Genomic DNA, 27535 nt, shown 5'->3' with positions numbered 1-27535 from the left:
ATGCCTGAGTACAAGCAAGAAAAGAAGGAATCCAAGTAATAAACAAATGAGTGTTCCTGTCAGCAGATGGCTTCCCTGGTGGTCCTGGGAGATGATGAGGGAAAGTTCGTTCGGATACGTTTTCTTAGAGTAGGAAAGAAGAAAGGGAGAGGTAAATTCTATTTAGTGGTGTGCTGAGAAATAAATATATTTCCAAAGGGTTCTTGGAATACAGGTTTCTGAGTGAGTGAATATGTTTCTAAGCTGAAAGTGAAAGTCAGATCACTCAGGCGTGTCTGACTCTTTGTGACCCCATGGACTGTAGCCTGCCAGCTCCTCTATCCATGGGATTTTTCAGGCAAGAGTACTGGAGTGGGTTGCCATTTCCTTCTCCAGGGGATTTTCCCAACCCAGCGATCAAACCTGGGTCTCCAGCGTTGCAGACAGAAGCTTTACTGTTTGAGCCACCAGGGAAGCCCCTTTCTAAGCTAAATAAGTCCAAAAATTCTTACAAAAGGATAAATCAATAAGATTCAAAATGATAGCTACAATAATAGTGACTAGATGAGTGTTTCATAGAAACATAAAATCTATGTTTAAACTTAAAAAGGTCTTTCCATGCAGAGAAATATCACTCAGTCTATTTGGTATATGATCTTGTTTGCCTGATAGTTTTAGGTACTGGTTATGGTAACATGGTGATTTTTACTAATTGACAACCTACTAGATATCATACCAAAGCTGTACCTTTATCCATATCTGTATCTCTAGTCCTAATTTTATGGGCCCTGAAAATTCAATGTGTATTAAAGCAGTCTCATCTCGAAAGTTTAACAAGCAGAAAGCAAAGTTTAAAAAAAGGATGAAGTGTTTCAAAATGATATGATGCTCTAACAAGAACCAAGCTATCTATAAATCTTAAAATAGCTTTTTGATGTATTAGTAATGTGAGTTGGCTGCCCTATGTCATTTACTTATTTCTAAAAATAATGTGAATCTTTATTTAGATTTCAAATGAAAGTACTCAAAAGACTTTTCATGTGTAAGTTAAAATTTTTTTTAAACATTATTTTATATAATGTTTGCTTTGATAGGGAAGTAAAGACAAACCCTTTTAAAATTCAGATTTGAATGAAGAGATTAAACCTTAAAGACGCGAAGTTATGGCCACACCAGGGAAATCTTTAACTTGGCATCAGATCAGATCAGTCGCTCAGTCGTGTCCAACTCTTTGTGACCCCATGAATCGCAGCACGCCAGGCCTCCATGTCCATCACCAACTCCCAGAGTTCACCCAGACTCACGTCCATCGACTCAGTGATGCCATCCAGCCATCTCATCCTCTGTCGTCCCCTTCTCCTCTTGCTCCCAGTCCCTTCCAGCATCAGAGTCTTTTCCAATGAGTCAACTCTTCGCATGAGGTGGCCAAAGTACTGCAGTTTCAGCTTTAGCATCATTCCTTCCAAAGAAATCCCAGGGCTGATCTCCTTCAGAATGGACTGGTTGGATCTCCTTGCAGTCCAAGGGACTCTCAAGAGTCTTCTCCAACACCACAGTTCAAAAGCATCAATTCTTCAGCACTCAGCTTTCTTCACAGTCCAACTCTCACATCCATACATGACCACAGGAAAAACCATAGCCTTGACTAGACGGACCTTTGTTGGCAAAGTAATGTCTCTGCTTTTGAATATGCTATCTAGGTTGGACATAACTTTCCTTCCAAGGAGTAAGTGTCTTTTAATTTCATGGCTGTAGTCACCATCTGCAGTGATTTTGGAGCCCCCCAAAATAAAGTCTGACACTGTTTCCACTGTTTCCCCATCTATTTCCCATGAAGTGGTGGGACCAGATGCCATGATCTTTGTTTTCTGAATGTTGAGTTTTAAGCCAACTTTTTCACTCTCCACTTTCACTTTCATCAAGAGGATTTTGAGTTCCTCTTCACTTTCTGCCATAAGGGTGGTGTCATCTGCATATCTGAGGTTATTGATATTTCTCCCGGCAATCTTGATTCCAGGTGAGTTAAATTACATAGAGTACTGAATTACTCTAATTCAGTAATTAGAGCGGGTGATCTTGATCTTACCTGTTCTCTTTGGATTATTCAAATGATGAAGATAATACCCTTAATCCCCACCATTATACATATACTCACACATGCCTGCACGCACACACACACACACACGCACACACACACACACACAACTTTGGCTCTCACCGTTACAACTTTGGCTGAGTTTATGGTGAAAAGATGGAAAGTAAACGTGATTATATTAAGCATTCATTATTACTACTGATTATTTCCTAGGTGCTAGGCTTTAGGCTAAATGATTGACATATGAATTCCTTCACTAATAATAAATTTCTGAGACAGAGAATGTCACACCCATTTTGCAGAGGAGAAAACTGAGTCTCCAAGAGACGTTGATCTTCCACTCTTCACCACTTAAAGAGTGGCCAACTCGAGATTTAAATGCAGGTGTGTCTCTCTTACCGAGTGGCACTGACCCATGTCCTTAGTGGTTAGGAGTCTTCACAGGCAAACAGTCACCAGGAAAGGTTTTAGATGAGCCTATGCACTGTGGGCACCGCCCAAACTCTTGCCTCTGCACCAGGGGTTGTCCTGTAGGTAGGACAACAATTTGTGGAGGCACAGTACAAAAATTCTGGGGCTCTTTGTTCAAAAATTACTAAGAATTTCAAGACAGCGTACCCAGATCATTAAGCCAAGTGTGGACCGCCTGGGTGAAGGGCAATTGCAATCGCGTGGGTGCATTCCCAGGAAGCCGGCTCTGACTGCCGGACGTGTAGATGCATTGAATGGATTCTATGCCAGCTGTCTCTCAGCTTCTTGGTTGGGGAGTGGAGTAAGGCTTGGGAATATTCTCTGAACGTGACTTCTTCCTCTCCTGAGGTCATCTTCTCTGGGTGGAGAGCTACACTTGTTTTACCAAGGATTTAGAGTTTGGAAGGCTAGATAGACTTAGTTGTATGTAGGATTGGGGGTACAGGGGTTGGGAGGTAGGGGGAGATGGTTGACTCCAGAGTCCAGTCAAGATGTTGTCTAGAGCAGTTGTTCTCAAACACTGGTTCATAGACATGCTTTGGTTTTGATGAAGTTTTCCTCTCTGATGTTAAGAGAAGTAAGAACATGGTAGTGTGTGTGTGTGATTATGTGTGTCTCTAAAGCTAAATTTCTCCAATGTTATTGTTGTCGTGGGGCTTCCATGGTGGCTCAGATGGCAAAGAATCTGCTTACAGTGAGGAGGCCTGGGTTCCATCCCTGCGTTGGGAAGGTCCCCAGAGGAGCCTGGTGGGCTACAGTCCATGGGGTCGCAGAGTCAGACACAACTGAGTGACAGACACACACACACCCCACACACAAGGGCATGACTCCCAGTGTTTTGGGGAATGTGTTCCTGGCTCATGAAGTACAAAAGTATGGGAAACTGTGGAGCGGAAGGTGAAGCAGCGCAGGGCAGCATGAGAAGAGCCCTGGGTGGGGTGGCACCGCTTATGAGGCTCCTTGCCCTTCTTGGGGCCCTTTGTCTTCAGCTCTGCTCTGAGAATCTGGGACCAGATGATTGCCCAGTCCCTTCCAGCTGCAGCATTCTCTGAGAGCTCTGGCCGCATAGCTCTAATTACTAAATATCAGTGAGGATTTGGGTTACAGACCCAATGGGTCTTGCTTATCCCATTCATGGAGAATCACAGAGCAGACAATTTAAGGAAATCTGAAACAGAATAACCACCAAAGCAATCCAACAGCTGCTAAATAGATGCTTAGACAAGCCCATCATAAAATGTACTATGGTATGTCATAATGGTTGGGATACCAATCAGAAAGTTCTATCTTAAGTACCATTGACTTAGTCACATTGTGCTTGCAAAACAGGCAGTGAACATCTGTTTATTTTAAAAAAAAAAGTCTCTTTCATTCTTTCCTTTATCTTTCATCCTTTTATAAATTCCTGGGGCTACATTTTGCTTGATACATCAAGCCCACAGTGCCATTTTGAAAAGGAAGCCTATGAATTATTTTCTTAGTGCATTAAAAATGTGATAAAGTGGTGTGCCAGTTGAGCACAGAACCTCAGTCCCTGCCTTGAATATAACAGGTATTCAATAAATATTTGGTAAACAAATACATTTTAAAAGATGTACTTACATTCTGATTTTTATCACATTATACACATATCTAGCAGCTACTCTCCTTTTTTTTTTTTTTTTTTTTTAAACAAAAGCCAAATTTGCCAAGGTAGCGTCTTACATAGCTACTGTACACTCTTCTTTGTGCTTCTGGAATTGTCAAAACAAACCTAACTGAACTTACGAACTCCGATCTGATATCACTGTCAAAATGTTTTACAATGATTTGGCCAAATGTTTGTGGAACAGCTGTGCTCCTAGTCTGCCTGAGTCATTTTTCTTCTTTCATTTTGGCCCGATCCAGTGATTCATTATTCTGCTTTTAGAATATTTGCCTATTTTTAAAACCAGTCAGAGAAGGCAGCCACTGTTTAAAAGTAAACACACCACACATCAACTTGGAGCAGCTTTGTAAGCAGCTTTGCAAGCCCTGAAATTTCTGGCTGGCAGGGATGCCAGCTAAACCAGATGGCATCAGGCAGTGAAATACAGGACTGGCTTTCAAACACAGCCAATTCCTTACATCTGTCTTTGGTTTTCTTGTTTCCGCTGCCATTTCCTGCTTGGATTAATCCAACCTGATCCATTCCTTAACAAAAATCTTGCCTTTATTTTCTAAAATATTTTTTATGTGTTTATTTCTATGTCAATCAATCAGACTTTTTTTTTTTTTCAACTCTAGGAATTCAGTCTTAAGCCTTTACTTATCTACAAAATTGTCAACTTGGTTCCATGTATGTGCTTCTATTATATATGGTGTGAGTATCAATAATGACAGATTTTTATAATGGGCTTTATTAATTCTGAATCACACCAGGTATTTGCTATTTACTGTAGTAATAAAGATGAATAATTCCCCTCTCCCCTTTTTATAGTTAAGTAGGAAGGAGCGTGATTTCACAGGGAACAAGGGGGATTAAGTCCCAGGAAGCCTTGAGTTCCATTCCTGGCTTGTCTTCTAGAATTCTAGAATGCACTGTCTACTCTGGTACTTCATAAGAGTGGTTTCTCCTCCTAACAAGTGCCTGCTCATCTATGACTATTAGGTTTGGGGTGCCAAAGTAGAGTAGGTTCCCATTTACCCATGCCAAACAGTGTTGCTGGCCTTGAGCTCAATGAGCTGAAATAATCATGATTTGGGTTATTGTTGATGTTTTATCTCTGTGCGGGGCTTCCCTGGTGGCTTTGACAGTAAAGAATCTGCCTGCAGTCAGGAGGCCTGGGTTTGCACCCTGGGTTGGGAAGATCCCCTGGAGAAGGGAATGGCTGCCCACTTCAGTATTCTTGCCTGGAGAATTCCATGGACAGAAGAGTCTGGTAGGCTATAGTTCATGTGATCACAGTCGGACATGACTGAGCGACTACCACTTTCCTCTTTGAGTTATTGATGTTTTACTGAAGTCAATTTAAATGCACCTTAAACCAAAATCTGTTTTACAAACGATAGGTTTTATAATAAAGGCTACCTCCAAAGAGTCAATAGAAACAAGGACTATTTCTTTTTTTAAAAACCCTGTTTATTGTCCAATTCTTTGCGAATGATGAGATGGATTGAAAAAGTCACAAAATATTGGGCAGAAGTTGTCACTTCTGAGTAGGAAGAGTCCATTTGAAGAATCAGGGGATTGACTGTCCTCATTTCAAGGTGAGACGGCCCTCCAGCCTGCAGCGAGGGTCTTGGGAAGAAGGTCCTCCCATTTCTACTTGCTCTCTGAAGCTGCATAGTGTCAGTGGACATGGGGGCATTGTCTGGTAGGTACAGGCGCAGCTGAATTCACAGTTGGTACCGCATTGTTATTGTCTGAAGCCACTCTTAAGTGGGGGTATGTTACACTTTCGTTGTTGTTTATACTACTTTTGGATAAAATGTACCAGATGCTCCTGAGGCATTTGGCAAGGATGAATCCTGTCTTTGTTTGAATCATCTTTCTGGTGATTATCTTTGGTGCCTTGGAGGAAATGTAATCCCTCAGAAACCTGGACTCTTCTTCTGGATGAAAGTGAAAGTCACGTAGTTTTGTCTGACTCTTTGCGACGCCGTGGACTATAGAGTCCATGGAATACTCCAGGCCAGAATACTAGCCTTTCCCTTCTCCAGGGGATCCTCCCAACCCAGGGATCAAACCCAGGTCTCCCGCATTGCAGGCAGATTCTTTACCAGCTGAGCTACATGGGAAGCCTTTGTCTGCTCTTTGTCTACTGCATTTTATTTGGATTGTGTTGTCAAGGAGTGGATAGAGGATGCTGGCTTTTGCATTGTGTATGGCCCATATCCCTTCTAGAGTTTCAAACAGAACTTCAATGGTTTTTATAAATGAATTTAGTTATGGAAGTGAGAACATAAAAAAAAACCCAGGATCTTTCTTTCTTATAATTTAAAATAGACTTGGCTTTTCAATTATTCGTTTAGCCTGTATTTCATCTTATTCTCATAGTCATACCTGGGTTAGGTGTTGTCAGCGAGGAGAGGACTGGGAATGAATGGTGAGTGGACCCACAGGGCCAGAAATACAGAGGTTCTGCTGACAAGAGAGGTGTCCTTTTGAACCATGGCTAAAGGTCAGAAGTATGTTCTTTGTTATAGAAAACCTTTAAGACAGTCTTTATTAATGCTAAAATACTTAGTTAAGCCTCAACTGGAACCACTACACTTCTGTCTTTTTTTAAAAAAATATTTTTTCTGTTCAGAATTTTCTCATTTTTTTGTTTGTTTATATTTTATGTATTAATTATTTTTGTCCACACCTCAAGACTCATGGGATCTTAGCTCTCCAACCAGGGATTGAACCTGTACCCCCTGCGTTGGAAGTTCGGAGTCTTAACCACTGGACTGCCAGGGAAGTCCCCTATAGTTCTGTCTTTATCTGTACAGAATAATAGAATGGACACCAATAGCTACTCACTACTCTAGATCCCGTAACTCTTTTAAACTTTCTAGTAAGGGTCAAAACGCTCTGCTTCAAGGTCATATTATTCTTGAGAAGCACTTTCTTCTGGCTCTATGCACAGCTTTTCTTACCATGTGAATCCAACTGGCATGAATTCTTTCAGAAATTCTGCTGTAGAAAACCTTTCCTCCTGCCCAGTGATTGCCTGGTACAATTCCCATAGTCTCTTTGTCTAAGGAGATTAGCCTTATTGCAAGGATAGCAGCAGCAGATTCTTGAAGAGATTTGGGTAAGCTTATCAGGTTTCCTCTGATGCTTCTGTGAACCGCCTTTTGATCCAGCAGCACCTGCCTCTTTAAATGTTTTTGGCTGTACTGAGTCTTCCTCGTGGCGCTTGGGCTTTCTCTAGTTGCACTGCATGGGCTTTCTTGTTGTGTCATGGGCTTAGTTGGCCCCTTTGGCATGTGGGGTCTTAATGTCTTGACCAGGGATTGAACCCACATCCCCTGCATTGGAAGGTGGATTCTCAGCACGGGGCCACTGGGGAAGTCCCAACACCTGCCTATTGCCGCCAGCCAGTGGAGGGTAGTCAGTGGAGAGTTGTGGACTTTCCTGCATCAGGGCAGTGGGTTGTGGTAAGGGCAGAGGGCAAACCCATCAAAGCTGGCCGCCCTTGGAGTCTTTCAGGGCAGAAGTAACACTTCTCTTTTTCACTCACACGTTCTTCTGTTCTATTGGCCACCTCATTATCACCTTATTAAATAAAGTACTTTCCTGCATATCATATGTTTTGGTTTTGGCTAACGTCAGGGTATTGAAAGACAAGCAGTGCTTCATTGGGGAACTACCAGACTGAGCATTTGAGGATTCTGCTTGCAAAATTTTGGGACAGAGAGAGCACAGTGTTCCCAAAATGAGCAAAACTGCCTTCTGCATTCTTTCTGTCCCTAACTGATGTTTACAGGGCCAAAGATCGTAACAGCAGGACAACTCTCCCTAGAGAAAGGGCTCCATAGTGAAGGATTTTTATTTTCATGTTTTAGATGATACACCACCTGAAGATGACATTCCTCTGGTCTTTCCAGAATTAGAGCAGCAACTACAGGTAAGCATTTTTCTATAGAGTCTTTCACTTTTCCTCCTTAGTTTCATAGAATACAGTGAATGGAAAAGTCATCTAATTGGGAGACTGATTTGTAGACAGAGTGGAGATTTCACATCATCGAGGTCTGTATTTCTAGGACTCCATGGTCATGAACTCTCAGGTAATGTCCCTGTCTGTTTATCTGGCTATAGCACAAGCATATTAAGAACTCAGGGTATAAACAAGTTCTTACATTTAAAAAAAATTTATTTATTTTAACTGAAGGATAATTGCTTTACAACGTTGGTTTCATTTCTGCCATATATCAGCATCAGTTAGCTATAGATGTACATATGTCCCCTCCCTCGTGAACCTCCCTCCCACCTCCCACCCTTTCCCAGCCCTCTAAGTTGTTATAGCAAGCTCCTCCTTTGAAGGCATTTTGGAGCGTGGGGGTGGTCTGGTCCCTGCTCTCGTTACCTGTGGATGTTTCTGGGCCATTGCAGTTTTGGCCCATGGTGGGTTGGTGATTTAGTGATAAACTACAAGGGAGACTTGGCATGTGTGGCAAGATTCAGAATAATTTTCATTTCTCAACTCCACCCTTATCTCCTCCCAAGTTCTCTGAGAATTCTTAAAAATAGAATGTAATTATTTTAAGCTAAATCTTCTGAATACTTTATGTACTTATGGAAAACCCTAATGAACTTTTTGGCCAACCTGATATTTTGTATGCATAATTTATGGATGCTCTATCAAAGATATCCTCTTTTAATACACCAGAATTATTTGGAAGGAGCTAATTTATGACACATTAATTTTCTTCAGATGATATATGATTTCAGAAAGATGACTTTAGGAAGAGGTTATGCTGAAAACACTGGATACTGGCCTTGGGTCAGATGTTCTCTTGAGTACTTCACTTTGCAGTCACATTTAGACCAGTCTAGTAGGGGTCTAGAATCCCATTACAGATATTTGTTTAGTCACCACTTTTTTTCCTCTGAATACCAATTCTGAAAATCTTTGATGGGGGCAGGGGATCTCCCACCTCCAGTTAGTTCCCATCTGATGTTTCTCCTTGACTTATACTTGGTAGTTTTCCCATTTGTGGATGTGCCTGGTATCCTAATGCCATTTGAATTTGGGACCCCCAGACCAGAACAGCCCTTGACAGAGGTGGAAAGAACCAAGAATGAGTCCTGTGCAACCCGAGATAGGGTCCTTTTTTTGTAATCTGGAAGCACCCAGGTTGGGTCTGAAGAGTGGTGCCCCACTGCTGGGGTGGTCCCCTGAAAATGTACCCAACATGGGTATATGTTGACTAGACGTGGTGCTGACCCAACATGGGTCAACATCAGGCATGATGAGACCTCCTGGAGGAGCCCTTACCTCATCTCTGCACAGTCCTGGGCATCATCCCAGCCCTCCAATAGCAAGGCTGCCAACAGAGCCATATCAATAATGTAGAGATTACTGAAGGTGGTCCAGGAGGTGGGAGGTTATGACCACACAGCTGTCAAAAGACAGCTCCATTCTCCTCTAAAATGTCTTCTGCAGCTATTACCTACAGTGCCTCCTTCTTCTCCCATCCTCATGTGGGGTCTTCCACCCAGCTCTCCTGATTCCTGAGATATAACCCCACCCCCCAGCCTCTCTTCTCATCGTGGAGGACAACTCAGCCGTTCCTCTGCTTTCCAGTCTGGCACGTTCACATAACATACAGCCTCCTTTGCTTAGGTTCTGTCCTTCCAGAGGCCTGTGTATGTGCTACTCGTGGTGTAGTTGGGATTGCAAAATAATAACTCTATTTTTTCCCCCAGTCACAGCTTTTCTCCTTTATTTTACTGTTACCTCAAAGCTATTTTATTATCATAGGAGTCAGCTGAAATTAAGGAGTTAACACGTTTTGAAAATAAAAGAGTGAATGTGGGTTCAGATTCTTATTCCCCCATCAATAGTGTGGATCATGAATTCTACTTTTTTGTATTGACAATTTTTTTTTCCTTTGGGAACATTAATGGTCTTCTCTGACTCGTGGATCATTCTTCACAGGATTCATAGCACCCCTGGAAGTTATCCAGATAAGTCTTCTGTTAAAGTATTGCAAGATCCATTTGAATTTTATAGCTTTAATCCCATTTGACATATACTAGAAATTAAGTCTATTTAATTATTTAATCCAGTGAGACTATTTCATCTTCATTGAGCTTTAATGAATTAGTCAGTTGAGAGGCTATCTTCTGCTTCAGGGGTTATGATACCCCCAACTTTCCAACCCCTCAGCTTTCACACCCTCAACTTTCCCACCCTAAAATATGGCATTGCTTTTTCATTTTTTTTAAAGAGTTTTTGAAGTGGAACATTTTAAAGTCTTTACTGGATTTATTACAATATTGCTTCTGTTTTATATTTTGTTTCTTTGGCCACGAGGCACACAAGATCTTAGCTCCCTGACCAGGGGTCAAACCCACAGGCCCTGAATTGGAAGGCAAAGTCTTAATTAACCACTGCACCATCAGGGAAGTCCCTATAGTATTGTTTTACCACTTCATGACTAGAGAGAACGTTCCCAGCAGTACAACTAAAAGCATTTAAGTAAGGGCTTGTTTTTGGGGTGAAGGATCTGATTGAGTTTGTTATAAACATTTACCATTAGTCAAGCCATTTGGTTAGGGTTGCCGCTGTCTAAGACTGTTGTCTGTTACCTTTATTATACACTCTAGGGTATGAGTGACTAAAATATAAGAAGGTAAGCATTGAGAGGGGAAAGATAACACAAAGCTATATCTAAAAGCAGATTCTTATTTCCATGCTTAGCATAAGCATATAAATTTAAGCCACTCTGCAGCAGAAAGTCTCTATATTGAAAGCAATAAAAATGCTTTATGTATGAAAGGAACCATCGATTCTGTGGAGCAAGCTGTCTTTACAGTCAGTTCCTTGTGCTTTCATCACATAATAATGGCTCTTGGAATTTTACCGACCATCATAATCCTCTACAGAAGAATACAAGTTAGGTTACAGAGGTATATGAATGCTTTGTGGTTGTAACTGTTTGCTTGAGGATGAACTGATTCTTACTTGTTTCTGAAAAAGTGTAAGTGAAAGTTTCTGACTCTTTATGACCCTATGGACTGTAAACTGCTGGGCTCCTCCGACCGTGGAATTCTCCAGGCAAGAATACTGGAGTGGGTAGCAATTCCCTTCTTCAGGAAATCTTCCCAACCCAGCGATCTAACCCAGGCCTCTGTACTGCAGGCAGATTCTTTACTATCTGAGCCACCAGGGAAGCCCTCAGTTCAGTTCAGTTCAGTCGCTCAGTCGTGTCCGACTCTTTGCGACCCCATGAATCGCAGCACGCCAGGCCTCCCTGTCCATCACCAACTCCTGGAGTTCACTAAGACTCACATCCATGGAGTCAGTGATGCCATCCAGCCATCTCATCCTCCGTCGTCCCCTTCTCCTCCTGCCCCCAATCCCTCCTAGCATCAGAGTCATTTCCAATGAGTCAACTCTTCGCATGAGGTGGCCAAAGTACTGGAGTTTCAGCTTCAGCATCATTCCCTCCAAAGAAATCCCAGGGCTGATCTCCTTCAGAATGGACTGGTTGGATCTCCTTGCAGTCCAAGGGACTCTCTAGAGCCTTATAAATATGAAAAGTAATTGATGCTAGGTGATGATTGCTAGCCCTGCTCTCTGCATACCCTCACATTTAAATCACAGACTTCCCTTTCACTTTTCATTTTCATGCATTGGAGAAGGAAATGGCAACCCACTCCAGTGTTCTTGCCTGGAGAATCCCAGGGACGGGGGAGCCTGGTGGGCTGCCGTCTATGGGGTCGCACAGAGTCAGACACAACTGAGGCGACTTAGCAGCAGCAGCAGCAGCAGCATACATATAGAGTGTTACTTGGACAAGGGATGTTTCACCACAAATGATCTCATTTGATCCTTGCAACACTTGTATAAACTATTATGTCTCTGCTTTAAGGATGAAACATGTGAGTCAAATTTTGGTCTACATAAATTTGCTATTTCTGACTAGATCTCTGATTCTGGATCTAGGTAATATTTTTTTCTTTTCAACTGTGGCAGAACCTATGGGCTGCTTAAATTACATGGATAGGTGGAGAATGTTTGCTGTGTGAGGTTGCTATACTGTGGTTGTAGAACAGACTTGTAAAATCTGTTCTGACTTTCAGATGTCCATTACACACTCTTTCATAGTTTATAAAATGTAGCTATCAAGTATTTGGTAGTTACTCTACCACCAATTTGACCCCCAAGATTTTTCAGTTGCTTTGCCAAGAATCTGGACATGTTTGAGCATGTAATTCATGGTGCTTCTATTTTCACAGAAGCCAAAAAAAGCCTTGGGCAAGAATAGCAGTGACAAACATTTCTCTTGATGTCTCTATTAATGCGAAATGTTGGGCAAGAGACCTTGAGGGTAAGGTAGGTGTTAAAATGAGCAACTCTATATAGGCCTCAGCCCAGTGGCAGATGGTAGGTTGATTCTATTTTATGTGGATTCCTTTCCTGGAACTTGGTTTCTAAATTCTTCATGTCCATTAGGGGCAGTGTTTGGGCAGAGCTAGTTTAGACCATACTGTCAAAAGAAAGGAGGTTCAACTCTATGTCCACTTGTAAGAATGAATGAAAAACATGACATTTCTTTAGGCTTCTGTTTCCTTTTGTAAGAAGAGGCTGTGACTGACCTCCCTCTCTTTTCTGAAGGATGGCACAATCTTTTACAGTCCCAGGGTCTGGTCAGAACCAAATTTGTCTTATTAGTAAAATTTAACCACGTTGTTATATTTTGGAGATTGTAGTTTGACCTTTGGAAGATCCAAAGCTAAGCTTTGTGATCTTTTTCACCCTGGGAAGATTATGCTTTTATAATCAGGTGGAGGACATGCCAACAACTAGATTGTAATAAACTTGTTAAGGGGAGTGACAACCACCGGGGTATGCACAGTGGCATCAGGCTGACCTGAATTTGGACCATAGCTCCCCATCTACTAGTTTTGTAATTTGGAACATGTTATTTCCTTTCTGTAAACCTCCCATTTTTTTTTTCAGTTTCTTTCTCTCTTTTTTTTTTTTGGCCATGCCATGGAACATGTGGGATCTTAGTTCCCTAACCAGGGATCAAACCCACGTCCCTTGCATTGGAAGCCCCGAGGTGTTAAACACTCGACTTCCAGGGAAGTCCCAAACCTCACTTTTTTGACCTGCAAAGTAGAGAAAATATCTCATATCATTGTGCAAATTAAATGAGATGATGAATAGATATAGCACAGTACTTGGCAAAATAATTGCTCAATTAATGTTAATTTCCTGCTTTAGTGAAATTGTTTATTGAATGAACTATTGAAGTACCAGTATCTTCATATGTGTAAAATGAAATGAGAGAAGCATCTCTTTGGATTTTTAAGTTAGGAATAGAAATGCCCTCTTCTTTAAGATATTTGGAAAACAAAGACTTTTTTTTTTTTAAATCAAATTGAGCAATAGCTTCAATCCCTTCTAAAGTCCTCCCATCTAATCTGAGAAGACAGTAACAGGTGTCTCTGCAGTACACATTGAACTTGCTTTTTTCTCAGACAGAGTTTGGTAAGTCCAGAAACTGATGTCACCTCCACAAATAACCAATTTCTTAGCTTTGGTTGTGTACTATAGTGTCTTGTTATCCTAGCAGTCTCTCCTGAAACTTCTTTTAGGTCTTGCATCAGTGTATCACTTGCTGTCTGGGAAACAAAGATGGTATAAAATGAAGGATGAGCATTCCAGGATTCTACTACAGTGCTCTTGAACATCCAGATAAAGCACTAAAAAAAGTTCTGCCATTTTCTCTCTCACACACGTATTAAAAAGTATATTACAGCTTTTTTTTTTTGGCTGCTGTGACTACACAGAAAACATATATAGATTACTTGGAGCTTTACAATGATACCTTTATTATTATTATTTTTTGAGCAGCCCAGTTTTTAGGCTATGCATTCTCAGAAACATTTGGGATACTCGACTTATCTGTCCCTCTAATACTGCTTATGTTGATAGAATTGACCTAAATATCCTTCATTCCAATATTATATAATATAATGTTATATAAAATTTTATGTGTAATGTAAAATTATATATGTATAACAATATATAAAATTTTATGTGTTTAAAATATTGTATATATGTAATATATAATGATATAATGTATTATATAATGTATAAAATATGCTATAATTATTACTTAGTGATGACTTTGACCATGATGTAGATACTATGGAAATGTCAATTTTTAAAATGCTAAAAAAAATATTTACAATTCCGAGATAAAAGAGTTTTCAAATATGGCAGTTAGTCCTGACTGTGGTTTTCCACTTAGTTATAACAAATTACACTTGCTCATTTGGGGGCATTGAAATGAGACAAGATTTAAACCAGACACCTCCTGTGCTACCCCCAAAATAAAGATAACACCGAGAATCAGGGAATAAATAAGAAGTCTGCTCAGCAACTGTAGAATATTTATTTCTCTAAATATATCTTCTGTATGGGAAGCTGGGAGAGGAAAATTAAATTCTTACGTTTTTTAAGTGGATGGAGCCAGTAGTATTTGAAGAAGCCAAGTAGAAAACGGAAATGCTTAAGCTGGCTTTGCCCCTTGCGGAGAGATGCTTGGCTTGGTCCGTTCCCACGGGGCTCTTTCCAGAGGACAGAGTCCATTTCGGGAGGAGCTAGCTATAAAACGATGGATAGGATGGTGTGGCTCAAGCCAGCATTCTTGGAACAGGAGCCTGTGGTTTCTCTCTTACTTCATCTTGTTAAATTGGTCCTGATGATTGGGGTGGATACCAGAGATCGTAGTGGTTCACTCACGCTGCCGTGTAATTTAAAGCCCTTGCAAACTCGATCCTTAGGCAGCGGCAGGATGAGGGAGGGGATGGGGGTGAGGAGGAACTGCTTTCTCCTGGGCTCTGACTTCATCCAAACCCCAATCTGTGTCTTGGGAAAGTGTGTTTCAACGTTCGCTTGAGACACTGTCAAGGGAAGGTCTTAATTTAGCCTTCTTAGAACTGGCTGTGTTGTGAGCAGACCAGAGACCACATATTGAGTGTATCGGAAAAGTTGTTTCTGCAGTTTTGCAGAGTTTGTGCTCTAGTGCCCGAAGAATACTTTTATGTTTTCATTTTCTTTTCTTTTTTAAATTTTTTCTTCTTTGCAAATGATGGTATATTTGGGGTTTTTTTTTTCAAACTTAAATCTTTTATTTTATATTGGGGTATAACTGGTTGACAGTGTTGTGATAGTTTCAGGTGGACAATGAAGGGACTCAGCCGTACATATACATGTATCCATTCTCCCCCAAACTCCCCTCTAATCCAGGCCGGCACATAACATTGAGCAGAGTTCCCTGTGCTATACAATAAGTCCTTGTTGGTTATCCATTTTGAATATAGCAGTGTGTACGTGACCTTCCGAAAGTCCCTAACTCAAATAGGGTATCTTTGGCTTCTGTTTCTTTGAAATTCCATATTTTGTTCTTTAAATAAGAATGTGCAATACATGCATCCAAACCAAGGGAGAATTTAGGGTAACTGCGGAGAAAGTAACAAGGAAAATTGCTCTTCATGAAGCAAAAAGAAATTCACTGTCAACATGGAGTTTACTTATTGCCTGTCCATTCCTAGCATGGGAATATAAGTATGAAAATCTCTTGACGGAGAATAGTCAAAACCAAAGAGAATTGAAATAAAAAATAAAAGTGTTATAGATACATGAGAATTTACTGTATAGCACAGAGAAACGTATTCAATATATTGTAATAACCTATAATGGAAAAGAATCTGAAAAAGAATGTATATATATGTATATGTACACTTATATAACCAAATCACTTTGCTGTATACATCTGAAACTAACACAAAATTATAAATCAACTACACTTAAAATTTTTTAAAAATGTGTTAATTATTATTCCAAGAAATTAATAGCTGTTTTTCATCTGGTTACTACAGGCATTCGTTTACATTATGTTTTAGGTTTTTATTTCTTTTAATGTGAGCACCTGCTAAATAGTATCTTAAACCAATGTGTGACTGATTGATTCATGAGTGCCAGTGTTTTAACTGTCACCTGACGTAAGCCTGCTAGTAGCTCCATTTTAAAATTGGAAACCTGATTCCTGTGCTTGAATTTTAGGAACCTATTTCCTCAGGCGAACACTTGATTCAGTGAACTCTGTTGGGTAAATATTGTCTCCTATTTTGAGGGCTTATCAGAAGGGAAGAGAGACTCACGTTTGGCGAAGGCCGTATTGGTATGATGCGCACACACACACCCACATTATGCCATGAAACAGTGAGAGTGGGCTATGTCATGCTGGGCCACACACCCCATTACTCTGTAGTTCTGTTTAGTATCAGGTAAATTCCTGTTGGGATGAGAACAATATGTGCTTAGAAAACTCTTGGATTAGTTTCCTGAAATGGGGTAAATGAGCAATGATGTTAAATGCCATTCCAGAGACAGTGGGTCCTGCTGACCAGAGGGCACTTCGGTTTGTCCAGCAACATTTGGGTTAGTGGTACACAGTTTCAAGTTATAAAGGGGTGGGAAATGTTAATTCCCTGGGGAGAAATTTGGGAAGGAGAGAAAGATAGGGTGTGAACAAAGTGAGTCTCAGATGGGGAATCCTGCAAGCGATGCTTGGAAGATGGGTTGGGGGCAGCAGAAGGATCTAATGACACTTTTTTTTTTTTCCATTAACTTTTAAAAAAATTGTGGTAAAAACACATAACATAAATATTATCATCTTAATCAGTTTTAAGGGTACAGTTCAGTAGTGTTAAGTATATTTGTATTGTTGTGTAACCAATCATCAGAACATTTGCATCTTGCAAAACTGAAACTCTATTCTCATTAACCAATAATTCCTCATTTACACGCACCAGCCCCTGGCAACTTAAAAAGATAATTTTATAATATTGTGGTGGTTGTGCAATATCACTTCTCACCTTGCTTAAAAAAAAATCTATTTTGCTCTTCAGTGCTTTTATGCAAATTGGAAGAATGTGTATTGGTGCTGAGTTACAAGTCAGGCTGGGTGAAGACAGAGCTCTTAGGGGCAGGAGATTGACGTGAACCCTGGCATCATTTTACTCCCTAAAAACCCTGAACACTAAGTATTTTTGGCTTTTTAAAAAGTTAAGAAAAACGTCTTAATTGTGGGCAGACTTGAAAATATTGTGATATATAGCATGGTCAGCCTGCTGAGAGCATGTGAGGATATTGAATATATCTTGAAATGCTCCCTTTCCTCATGTCCCTTTAGCATGATTGATCATGCTACCAGGACATAAAAACATCTTCAAATTTCCCACAGTTAAAAACTGCCAACAGGGACTTCCCTGGTGGTCCGGTGGTTAATACTTCGCCTTCCAGTGCGAGGGGGTGCAAATTCAATCCCTGGTCAGGGAACTAGATCCCATATGCCTCGTGGCCAAAAAACCAAAACATAAAACAGAAGCAATCTTGCAGCAAACTCAATAAAGACTTTTTAAATGGTTCACATAAAAGAAAATCATTTAGAATATACAATGGATTACCTAGTTCTGACTCCGCTGGGTTTTTTTCCTTAAAGTCATGATAAACCAAGAAGACACATATATTTGAACAATTTAAAAATGAATCTAAGGACTTTTCTGGTGGCCCAATGGTTAAGACTCCTCGCTTCCAATGCAGGGGGCACACTTTCGATCCCTGGTCAGGGAACTAAGATTCCACATGCCAGGCATTGCAGCCACAAAGTTAAATAAATTAGTTTAAAAAAAGCTTTTAGAAAAACAATGCCAATAAAAAAAGAAGTCATGAAAACCTTGCCCCTTTAATAAAAAGCATTTCATGTTGGCAAGCCAAGGGGGAAAACAGGCCTCTTGCCTCTTAAGAAAATTATTATTTGTAATTTTCAGTGTTCCTTTTAAACCATAGCAGCAAAGGGCATTTCTCCCTTTCCATGACTTCTCTCATCTGTATCCTCTTTGGCATGCAAGCATGGAGTCCTACAATTTTCTGGCTGTCACATAGGTGGCTATGCTGAATTCATCGTGCAGGTAGCTCCATGTGGCAGCTTATGGGCTGAGCTGAATATAGTTTATGAGTGTTCATAAGGGCAGGAAATAGGATGCGTTGAGTCTTAGGGCTTTCCAGTAGGCAAATCCTTTAACAGGGCACAGGTGATTTAATAGCAGCTTGGCAAGGGTACCCAGAGTAAATTGCTTTCATTACTCTTAACTCTTACACCTGGTCATTTGCCAGTGTAACAGGTGAAAATTGAGGAGGGGGTGGTGATTTCTAGGACTAGAGGAGCCAGGAGTTCTCAATGCCTTTGGCGATGGCTTTATCTCCTGGGGTGAGTTGTACTGTAATACTCCTGGGCGCTACTTTGCAATTTATTTCACTATAAAAAAGCATAATTGTTCCAACAGGCTGAGTTTATGCTGTGAATGTGTCCATAGGGCAGTGAGGAAAGATACTACATAATAGAATTATTGGATGAATTTCCATAGATTAGAATACAACAGATGTTCCACATAAAGGTTAATTTCATCCACATCTACTTTGAATTTTATTTCCTTTAGAAGATGTCTACTCAGAAGGCTACATGACAAATAGGAAGGGTTATCTTATTTATCAGTCAGATTTTATAGAATTTTGTAGAACTTCCTAGAATTTTTTTTGGCATCTTGGGTGAGACTGCTAAATATGACACCCAAAGAAATCAGTTTCCTTGAAGAATATAATGAGAGGCACAAGTAGTAAGGAATTCATTATTTCTCATTTACTAATATAAAATTAGTGAGATTGTAACCTAGTCAGACACATAGAGTACATATTTAAGAATACTGTGAAGAGAAGATTAGACAGAAGAGCCTGTATAACAATTAAGTCATCTTTCTCAGATACTGGGCTTCCCTGGTAGCTCAGATGGTAAAGAATGCAGGAGACCTGGGTTCAATCCCTGGGTTGGGAAGATCCCTGGAGAAGGGAATGGTAACTCACTCCAGTATTCTTGCCTGGAGAATCTCAAGGACAGAGGAGCCTGGCGGGCTCGAGTCCTTGGGGTTGCAAGAGTCAGACACAACTGAGCGACTAACACTTTCTCAGATATTATGCAACATTTTTCTATTAAATAATTGAAAAGGGTGATTACAAACCTCTTTAAAAGAATATTAACTAGTTTTTCTCAAAGTAATGTGTTTAATAACATGCTGCTAATTAGAATTGCGAACTGAGGGAAAGCCAATTCTTTAAAAATAAATTCTAGAAAGAAGTCAGCATGTTGTGGTTAGAAAAACTTGTGTGCTGGCTGTTGTACCCCTCAAGGATGGGAGAAAAGCACAGACAGGAATCCTTGTTCTCTTTCCCTGCACATGTTGTAAGCATCGTTTTATTTGGGATTTGGTCCTTCACATGGTTTGTTAATTGTTGCAAGCATTATTTCCAGGCCAGCATCATTTCTTCAGTTTGGCTTCCTTTCTTTCTCTTTTTTTTTTTCCTCTTGGAGTATAGCTGATGTACAATGTTGTGTTAGTTTCAAGTGTACAACAAAGTGAATCAGTTATACACACGCATCTTATTTTTTTTAAGGTTCTTTTCTCACAGAAGTCCTTACAGACTACTGAATAGTGTTTCCTGTGCTATACAGTAAGCACTTATTAGTTATCTATTTTATGTATAGTGATGTATGTATGTTCATCCCAATCTCACAATTTATTCCTCCCCCTATTCTCCCCTGGTAACCATAGGTTTCTTTTCTATTTCTGTGACTCTATATATTTATTTTTTTTTTTTTGTAAGTAAGTTTATTGGATTCCTTTCTTGGAGGGCTCCTCCTCTCTACAAGTTGCATTTATGCCTCTGGGCATCAGGAATAGAAATCAAGAGGTGATTGAAACAGACAACCGAAATATTCTCTAAAGCAGAGTTTAAGATTCTTAGAATTATAGGGGACTTATTTTTCAGTGCACGGCAGGTAACTGACCTGTCATGGGTCTCAGGGCTCTGGCCTGGGCCTGAGGGTGCCCTGGAACAACACTGGACAACGCATGCGGCAGGGGGTGGGGGGGTTGGGTGGGGAGTTATGGGGCCACTTCTCCATTTGTAGTCAAATAGAATCAGCCAATCCCTGTCCAGTGTGGATCGACAACGCCATTCTCCTGCAAAACCTCTCCCTCTAAAGATCATCAGGATATCACGGTGGCTGGTAATTTATTCTGCTACAAGGAAATGGACTGATTTCTTTTTTTTTTTTTTTTTTTTTTGTGAAGCCTCTGCCGCCTTGTCATGACTCCATGGAATCCATGCAGGTGTACAAGCAGCACTGCCAGATAGCAGAAGAATACCGCGAGGTGAAAAAGGAGATCGCCCTGCTGGAGGAAAGAAAGTAAGCAGTGTGCCGCCCCCGTGTACCCTCATCCCTGACCGCTGACTGCTGCTCATGGACTGTGGACGGTAGGGGAGGACAGGCTGAGCGTGGGGCGAGAGGGAAGGAGACAGGTGGGCAGGAGAACTTTCTGTGGTTCAGGGTTCTGTGCTTTCATCTGTGATTCTAGGAGTGATACAAGCGGAACTGTGCTAGATGAAAGAGAGTGGCCAGAGGAACCAGGGGAGTGTGTCCTGCTCAAAACTTAACTTTTTAATGAGCATTCTTTAATTCAGGAAATCAAAGATGCTAAAATACCGCCTGGAGCCACGTGGTGTTCCCTGAGAACGTGCTCAAAGGCCCAGGGCACTTTGTCTTAGGGTGGATTTTAATTAATGCTTGAATGCTGGCATGCCCACCTCAGGTAGAGAAGCCACTGGGATGGCTCCTTGGGATAAGGTAAATGTATTAGTTGATTAACTGCATTTTATAGCTCAATAGTCCAGTAAGTTTTCTTTTTCTTTTTCTTTATCTTCACAGCTTCTATTATCATTAAAGTTCTGCTGAAGGGAGTTAGGCAGTTTATTAATTAAAGCATTCTCACTTTACCTACTCATAACTTTATGCTTCTGAATTCTCCTCCTTTTTTTATATTAAACTTTTTGCTTCGTATTGGAGTATAGCCGATTAACAATGTTGTGAGAGTTTCAGGTGGACAGCAAAGGAACTCAGCCATACATGTATCCATTTTCTCGATTGCACTAACTTCTGCCAATATCAACTCGGTGATCCCCATTCTTTCATCCTTTCAAAGCATCAGACACTTTTTCTTCATAGCTTTGGTCAGTGTGTACTCACACATTTATTAGGGAGATCTTTTGATGAATATTTGCATCTCCTGCTAAATGGTAAGTGTCCTAAAAAGGGAGGATAGTCAAGTGTTTCCCACCATCATTTTCCTGAAGCACAATACATAGCATGTAGATACTGAATCAATTTTTGGTGAATGAGTGACACATAATCCAAACATATTGTGAGTCTTTAAGTTTCTGCTCTTCTTCTTCCTACTGGAGTGATACATGGTATCACAACATATTTATATTTATACTTATATAAAGCATAATTTTCAAATGACTCTAAGGGAAACAAACATATTTTGTTTTGAGACATTTATGAAGCTCTTGGGGCCCTTTGAAGACTCCTCAGAATGGTAGCTGGACAGGATAATATGGTGGGGAGCAGCACTGGTTTTAGGGTTGGACGTCATTTATGCTAAGACCAGTCGGCATGTTGCAAATATCTTCTTACTTCCTTGAAGTGAAGTGAAGTTGCTCAGTCGTGTCTGACTCTTTGCGACCCCATGGAGCCCACCAGGCTCCTCCGTCCATGGGATTCTATAGGCAAGAATACTGGAGTGGGGTGCCATTTCCTTCTCCAGGGGATCTTCCCGACCCAGGGATCGAACCCAGGTCTCCCACATTGCAGGCAGATGCTTTAACCTCTGAGCCACCAGGGAAGCCCTCTTACTTCCTTACTTTCCTTCAAACATAAAGTCATACCTGGACTTTTGGCTATAGGGTATTGAAAGATGCTCACGAGGAGATGAGAAACACAACTTTTCCTTTGTATGTCTGAGACTTTCTTTTTGGTCTAAGAGTTTTCACAGATTGGTTGGAATGCTTCGATTGTACATTTGCATACAATCTGAGTCCTTCAAAAAGTGTCATAAAGGAACTGAAGATGCCTATCAATAATGTAACCAGTGATGAAGTTAAGAGAGGACTTGTATTATCAGTGGCTTATGAGTGTATCTTCCAGTTGGTGTGGATGTGTGTGTTAACTATGGTGTTGTGATATGAAAAAAAGCCCCAGGTAAATTATGTATTTATTTGTAAATAATAAATATTTTAGACTGAAGGTATCAGTTCAGTTCAGTTCAGTTGCTCAGTCGTGTCCGACTCTTTTCGACCCCATGAATCGCAGCACGCCAGGCCTCCCTGTCCATCACCAACTCCTGGAGTTCACTCAGATTCACGTCCATCGAGTCAGTGATGCCATCCAGCCATCTCATCCTCTGTCATCCCCTTCTCCTCCTGCCCCCAATCCCTCCCAGACTCAGAGTCTTTTCCAATGAGTCAGCTCGTCGCATGAGGTGGCCACAGTACTGGAGGACTGAAGGTATAGTGTTATTTAAATTAGCCACATGTGTAGCTTTTTTGGGGGATGGCAATACAAGACTTGCCCACTAAATTATATGTTTTGTAAGTGTATATTTTTATATGCTGCATCAAAAAATACAATAGGACAACAATATGAGAGTGATTCATTGCTCTCTTATTGAAACATATTCTAGGTGTTTCTGTAAAATTCTTCTCATTTCCTCTCTCAAGCCTATTTGGAAGGGTTTGGAGTTTTCTTGAAATCATGATGTTGTCTTTTTTTTTTTTTTCTCCCTAAGTAATTCACTAGATTTTAAACAAAGGCCAGATTCTTTGATTATTTTTTTCCTTTCTTTTTGGTAAGTCTCTCAAAGTCCTTTTTATTCATTCCAGTTTCTGCCATTTGGGATTGGGACTTACTACTTCAAATCTTGGTCAGTGTAATATTCTAACTGGTTTCCCTGCCTGTGGTTTCACGTTGCTAGAGAAGGACATGAAGTTCTCCGCCTAGATGGTGAGATCTGCCTCAGTATGGTCTTAGTTCCTCTGCAGAATGTTTCAGCTCATTCTCACTTTTCCTGCCTCAGTGCCCTTGCTCACACCAGGCTCAGTCTAGAGTCTCCTTCCTTCCTCATCTGTCCAAATGCTACCCTTGAAAAGAACTTAGCCTGTATCTCTCCCCAACCATGCCACCATGATCAGCGCTTTTCCTGGGTGAAGAAAAACTTACTGGAATGATTCTTTGGGCACTTTTTGTAGGCTAGTGTTATCAGTAGTTACCCACTGACTGGGCTCAGATGGTAAAGAATCTGCCTGCAATGCAGGAGACGTGAGTTTGATCCCTGTATCATGAAGATCCCCTGGAGAAGGAAATGGCAACCCACTCCAGTATTCTTGCCTGAGAAATCCCACGGACAGAGGAGCCTACAGTTGGCTACAGTTCATGGGTCACAGAGTCAGACACGACTGAGTGACTATCACTATCACCGAACTGTACGTCCTGTCTTTCTGATTCTGTCTAGCTCCCTGCAGAGCTCGATACCCTTTAACCTCTCTTTGTATCCCAGTCACTGAATAGGGAGTTGAGCATAGGATAAAATATGAGTTGGGGTGATTTACAGTGGCCGATTATAGGAGATTGTTATATCCACCATGTAGCATTTTTTATTTGTAATTTGTATGGTCTGTATTTAAAATATGAAGTCAGTATCAGAAGTAAAGAATTGCTAAGATAAATTGTTAAAACTGGAAGTATGGTTATATTTTATATTTGTAGAAAAATGAGCTTGATCCTACAAAGGCTTTGTGCGGTTCATGTTTTTTTTTTTAACACTTTACTGAAGTGGGCTTCCCTGGTGGCTCAGATGGTAAAGCGTCTGCCTGCAGTGCAGGAGACCCGGGTTCGATCCCTGGGTTGGGAAGATGCCCTGCACAAGGAAATGGCAAACCACTCCAGTACTCTTGCCTCGAAAATTCCATGGACTGAGGAGCCTGGTAGGCTGTAGTCCATGGGGTCACAAAGAGACGGACACGACTGAGTGACTTCACTTTCATTTTACTGAAGTAGAAATTCATTTTGCAACAGATATTTTCCTAAATGGTCTTTGTGTTTAGGCAAGATTGTTGTTCAGTTGCCAAGTTGTGTCTGACTCTTTGTGACCCCATGGTCGGCAGCATGCCAGGCTTCCTTGTCTTTCACTGTCTCCTGGGGTTTGGTCAAACTCATGTCCATTGATTTGGTGATGCTATTCAACCATCCCATCCTCTGTCGTCCCCTTCTCCTCCTGCCCTCAATCTTCCCCAGCTTCAGGGTCTTTTCCAGTGAGTTGGCTCTTCGCATCAGGTGGCCAAAGAATTGGAGCTTCAGCTTCAGCATCAGTTCTTCCAATGAATACCCTAATTTCCTTTAGGATTGACTGGCTTGATCTCCTTGCAGTCCAAGAGACTCTCAAGAGTCTTCTCCAACACCACAATTTGAAAACATCAATTCTTTGGCACTCAGCCTTCTTTATAGTTCAACTCTCACATTCATACATGACTACTGGAAAAACCATAGTTTTGACTAGATGGACCTTTGTTAGCAAAGTGATATCTCTGCTTTTTAATACACTGTCTAGGTTTGTCATAACTTTTCTTCCAAGGAGCAATTGTCTTTTAATTTTGTGGCTGCAGTGCTTTTGGAGCCTGAGAAAATAAAATCTGTCATTATTTCCACTTTTCTCTCTTCTCTTTGCCATGAAGTGATGGAGCCGGATGCCATGATCTTAGTTTTTGGATTGTTGAATTTTAAGCCACCTTTTTCATTCTCCTATTTCACCCTCATCAAGAGGCTCTTTAAAGAAAAAAAAAAAAAGAGTCTCTTTAGTTCCTCTTTACTCTCTGCCATTAGAGTAGTATCATCTGCATGTCTGAGGTTGTTGGTACTTAGTCAAAATAGAGGGGACCAAATGGATTTGACCGAAATAAATCAGCTCTTCATTTTTCAATCATTTGGATGAGAATTTCTTCCCTATTATTTAATAAAATGTGACTGATTATGTTGCTTCTGGTGATTGGCTAGCATAAGCTAGACACACAGAGAGATGCTAATCCAGGTGTTCTATTTTAATTTTTAAACATTTTATTTATTTTTTGTGTCTTTCAAAAGACTTTATTCAGTTCTATCTATCCCATCTGTACATAGCAGATATCTACTCTGTGTCCTACGCTGTCCTCACTTTCACAGAATTTATAGTCTTGCATAGAAGAAAAACCTACACAAGATGGCTTACAAAGCAAGATAAAATGATAGCAAACTTATGCCATAAAGACATGCTGTAAAACTTCTCCAAATTCCTCCTCTGAGAACAGCCATGGACTCAGACTTGGAGAAGGAGCTTATGGTTGCTGGGGGGAAGGATGGGGGAAAGGCTAGTGAGGGAGTTTGGGTTGGATACGTACACACTGCTATCTTTAAAATGGATAATCAGCAAGGACTTACTGTATAGCACAGGGAACTCTGCTCAGTATTATGTGGCAGCCTGGATGGGAAGGGAGTTTGGCGGAGAATGGATATATCTATATTGGATATATATACCCAATGGATATATCTATATCTATATATATATGACTGGATATATATACATCCAGAGAATGGATATATATGACTGAGTTCCTTTGCTGTCCACTGAAACTCTACAACATTGTTAATTGGCTATAACACCAGTACAAAATAAAACGTTAAAAAAAAGAACAGCCACCGCGTTCAGTCATGCAGTGAATGTTCCATACCACACTGAGAAGGGCACTGTCCATATTAACCCAGGTGTTTAAGAGAGAGTTTTTACATGTTGGAGCCATGTGGGCACAGGTTAAACTGAACTTCACTCTCATCTCCAGAGGGGGTCTCCCTGGATCTAGTTTGAGAGACTTCACAGAAGGGAGAGAAGAGTTGATTATATATTATTTTAAATCCTGTCTGTTGGGTGGATAAAGAGAATCAAACATTTTCTAAGATTACAAACTCACAATAGGGTGAATTTAATTTAAAGAATAGTTTCTGGTTTATTGACCGGTGATATACAAACAGCTGCTTCTTACTTTCATTGGAAAATTTTCTCTTCTCAGTTGAAAAACAAAAAGACAATTTTACTGAAAGCTTTAAAAATTTACCAATAATTCTGACAGCTTTGCAAAACTCCTACTATCATTTTTGCCTATTTTTTTCTAACCCTTTTGTATGTGAATAAATATATTTATATAAGTACAAATATAGTAACATAAAATATATACATACTTTTTTCAATAAATATTATGAACATTTTTATAGAACACATATAAAATTTGTGTATGTAATGGAAACCCATAGAAATGAGATATTTTATTTTTTTTGTTGGGCTATAAACTTGAGTTGGTTATTTTGTTATTGTTTTCTTTTTGTTTCCTCTTTTTTTTTTTTCTTGCCATTTCTGTTGTTTTTTTCCTTGCCATCCTGTGGGTTAATTGAACATTTTTTAGGATTTCATTTTTATCTATTTTAGTATTTGTTTTTGAATTTTTATTGTGGTATAGTTGATTTACAATAGCAAAGTGAGTCAGTTATACATATACATATATATATATTCATATATATAAATATACACACATACATATATTCACTCTTTTTTAGATTCTTTCCCATATAGGTCACTACAGACTTATTGAGAAGTCTGTATAGTAGTATACTGTGCTATACAGTAGATCCTTATTAGCTATCTATTTTTACATACAGTAATGTGTGTATGTCAACCCAAATCTCCCACAGATATTTTATGACATTTGAAATTTATCACTGAATTGTCTGCATGTCTTAAAAATGTGTTTTGGGGAATTCCTTGCCAGTCCAGTGGTTAGGACTCTGCACTTCCACTTCAGGGGGCCTGGGTTCAATCCCTGTCGAGAAATTAAGATTCTGCAAATCATTCGACACAGCAAAAAAAAGAAAAGGTAGAGTTAAACTCTAATTAGTTCTAAAATTAAACATAATTTATAATAGTAAAGTTTGTAGCAAACTTAGTATTATTAAATACTAATAATACTATTATTAAATACATATTTTTTAAATATGTTAAAAAATAATAAACTTAAATTTATAATAGTAAAATTTGCTTTGTGTTTTATCTCATTCAGAGGAGAAACCACTTGTTGCTCTATGTATGAGAAATTGTGTCAGGTGCTGTAGTGTTTAAAAGTTTGGCTTAGAGGGGCTTCCCTGGTGGTTCAGTGGGTAAGACTCTGAGCTTCCACTCAATGCGGGAGGGGATGGTAAGGGTTAGATCCCTGGTCGGGGAACTAATATCCCACATGCTGTGGGGTGTGGCTGGGGTGGTGGTGG

At 40.2% G+C, this 27535-nt stretch overlaps 1 protein-coding gene and 1 non-coding gene across 6 annotated transcripts in view; both read left to right on the top strand.

Moving 5' to 3' along the window:
- Nucleotides 1–27535, top strand: part of MAP3K7CL (MAP3K7 C-terminal like) — a 91315-nt gene that overhangs the window by 53229 nt on the left and 10551 nt on the right. For 2 of the 5 annotated variants that reach the window (XM_055567728.1, XM_055567732.1), the window contains 2 exons: nt 8060–8121; nt 20430–20545. In XM_055567728.1, coding sequence (XP_055423703.1) covers nt 8060–8121; nt 20430–20545 — 178 coding nt within the window. Of the gene's footprint in view, nt 1–8059; nt 8122–18364; nt 18512–18973; nt 19153–19316; nt 19538–20429; nt 20546–27535 lie in introns of those variants that run through there. The other 3 variants (XM_055567731.1, XM_055567730.1, XM_055567729.1) reach the window with 3 other exon arrangements.
- Nucleotides 24033–24104, top strand: TRNAC-GCA (transfer RNA cysteine (anticodon GCA)). Its single transcript has one exon. It is a non-coding gene; the product is annotated as a tRNA-Cys (tRNA).

This window comes from Bubalus kerabau, chromosome 2 (assembly GCF_029407905.1).
Source record: "Bubalus kerabau isolate K-KA32 ecotype Philippines breed swamp buffalo chromosome 2, PCC_UOA_SB_1v2, whole genome shotgun sequence".
In the NCBI taxonomy this organism is placed as follows: Eukaryota; Metazoa; Chordata; class Mammalia; order Artiodactyla; family Bovidae; genus Bubalus; species Bubalus kerabau.
The sequence above is the reverse complement of the archived record's forward strand: the minus strand, read 5'-3'. Positions and strand labels throughout refer to the sequence as shown.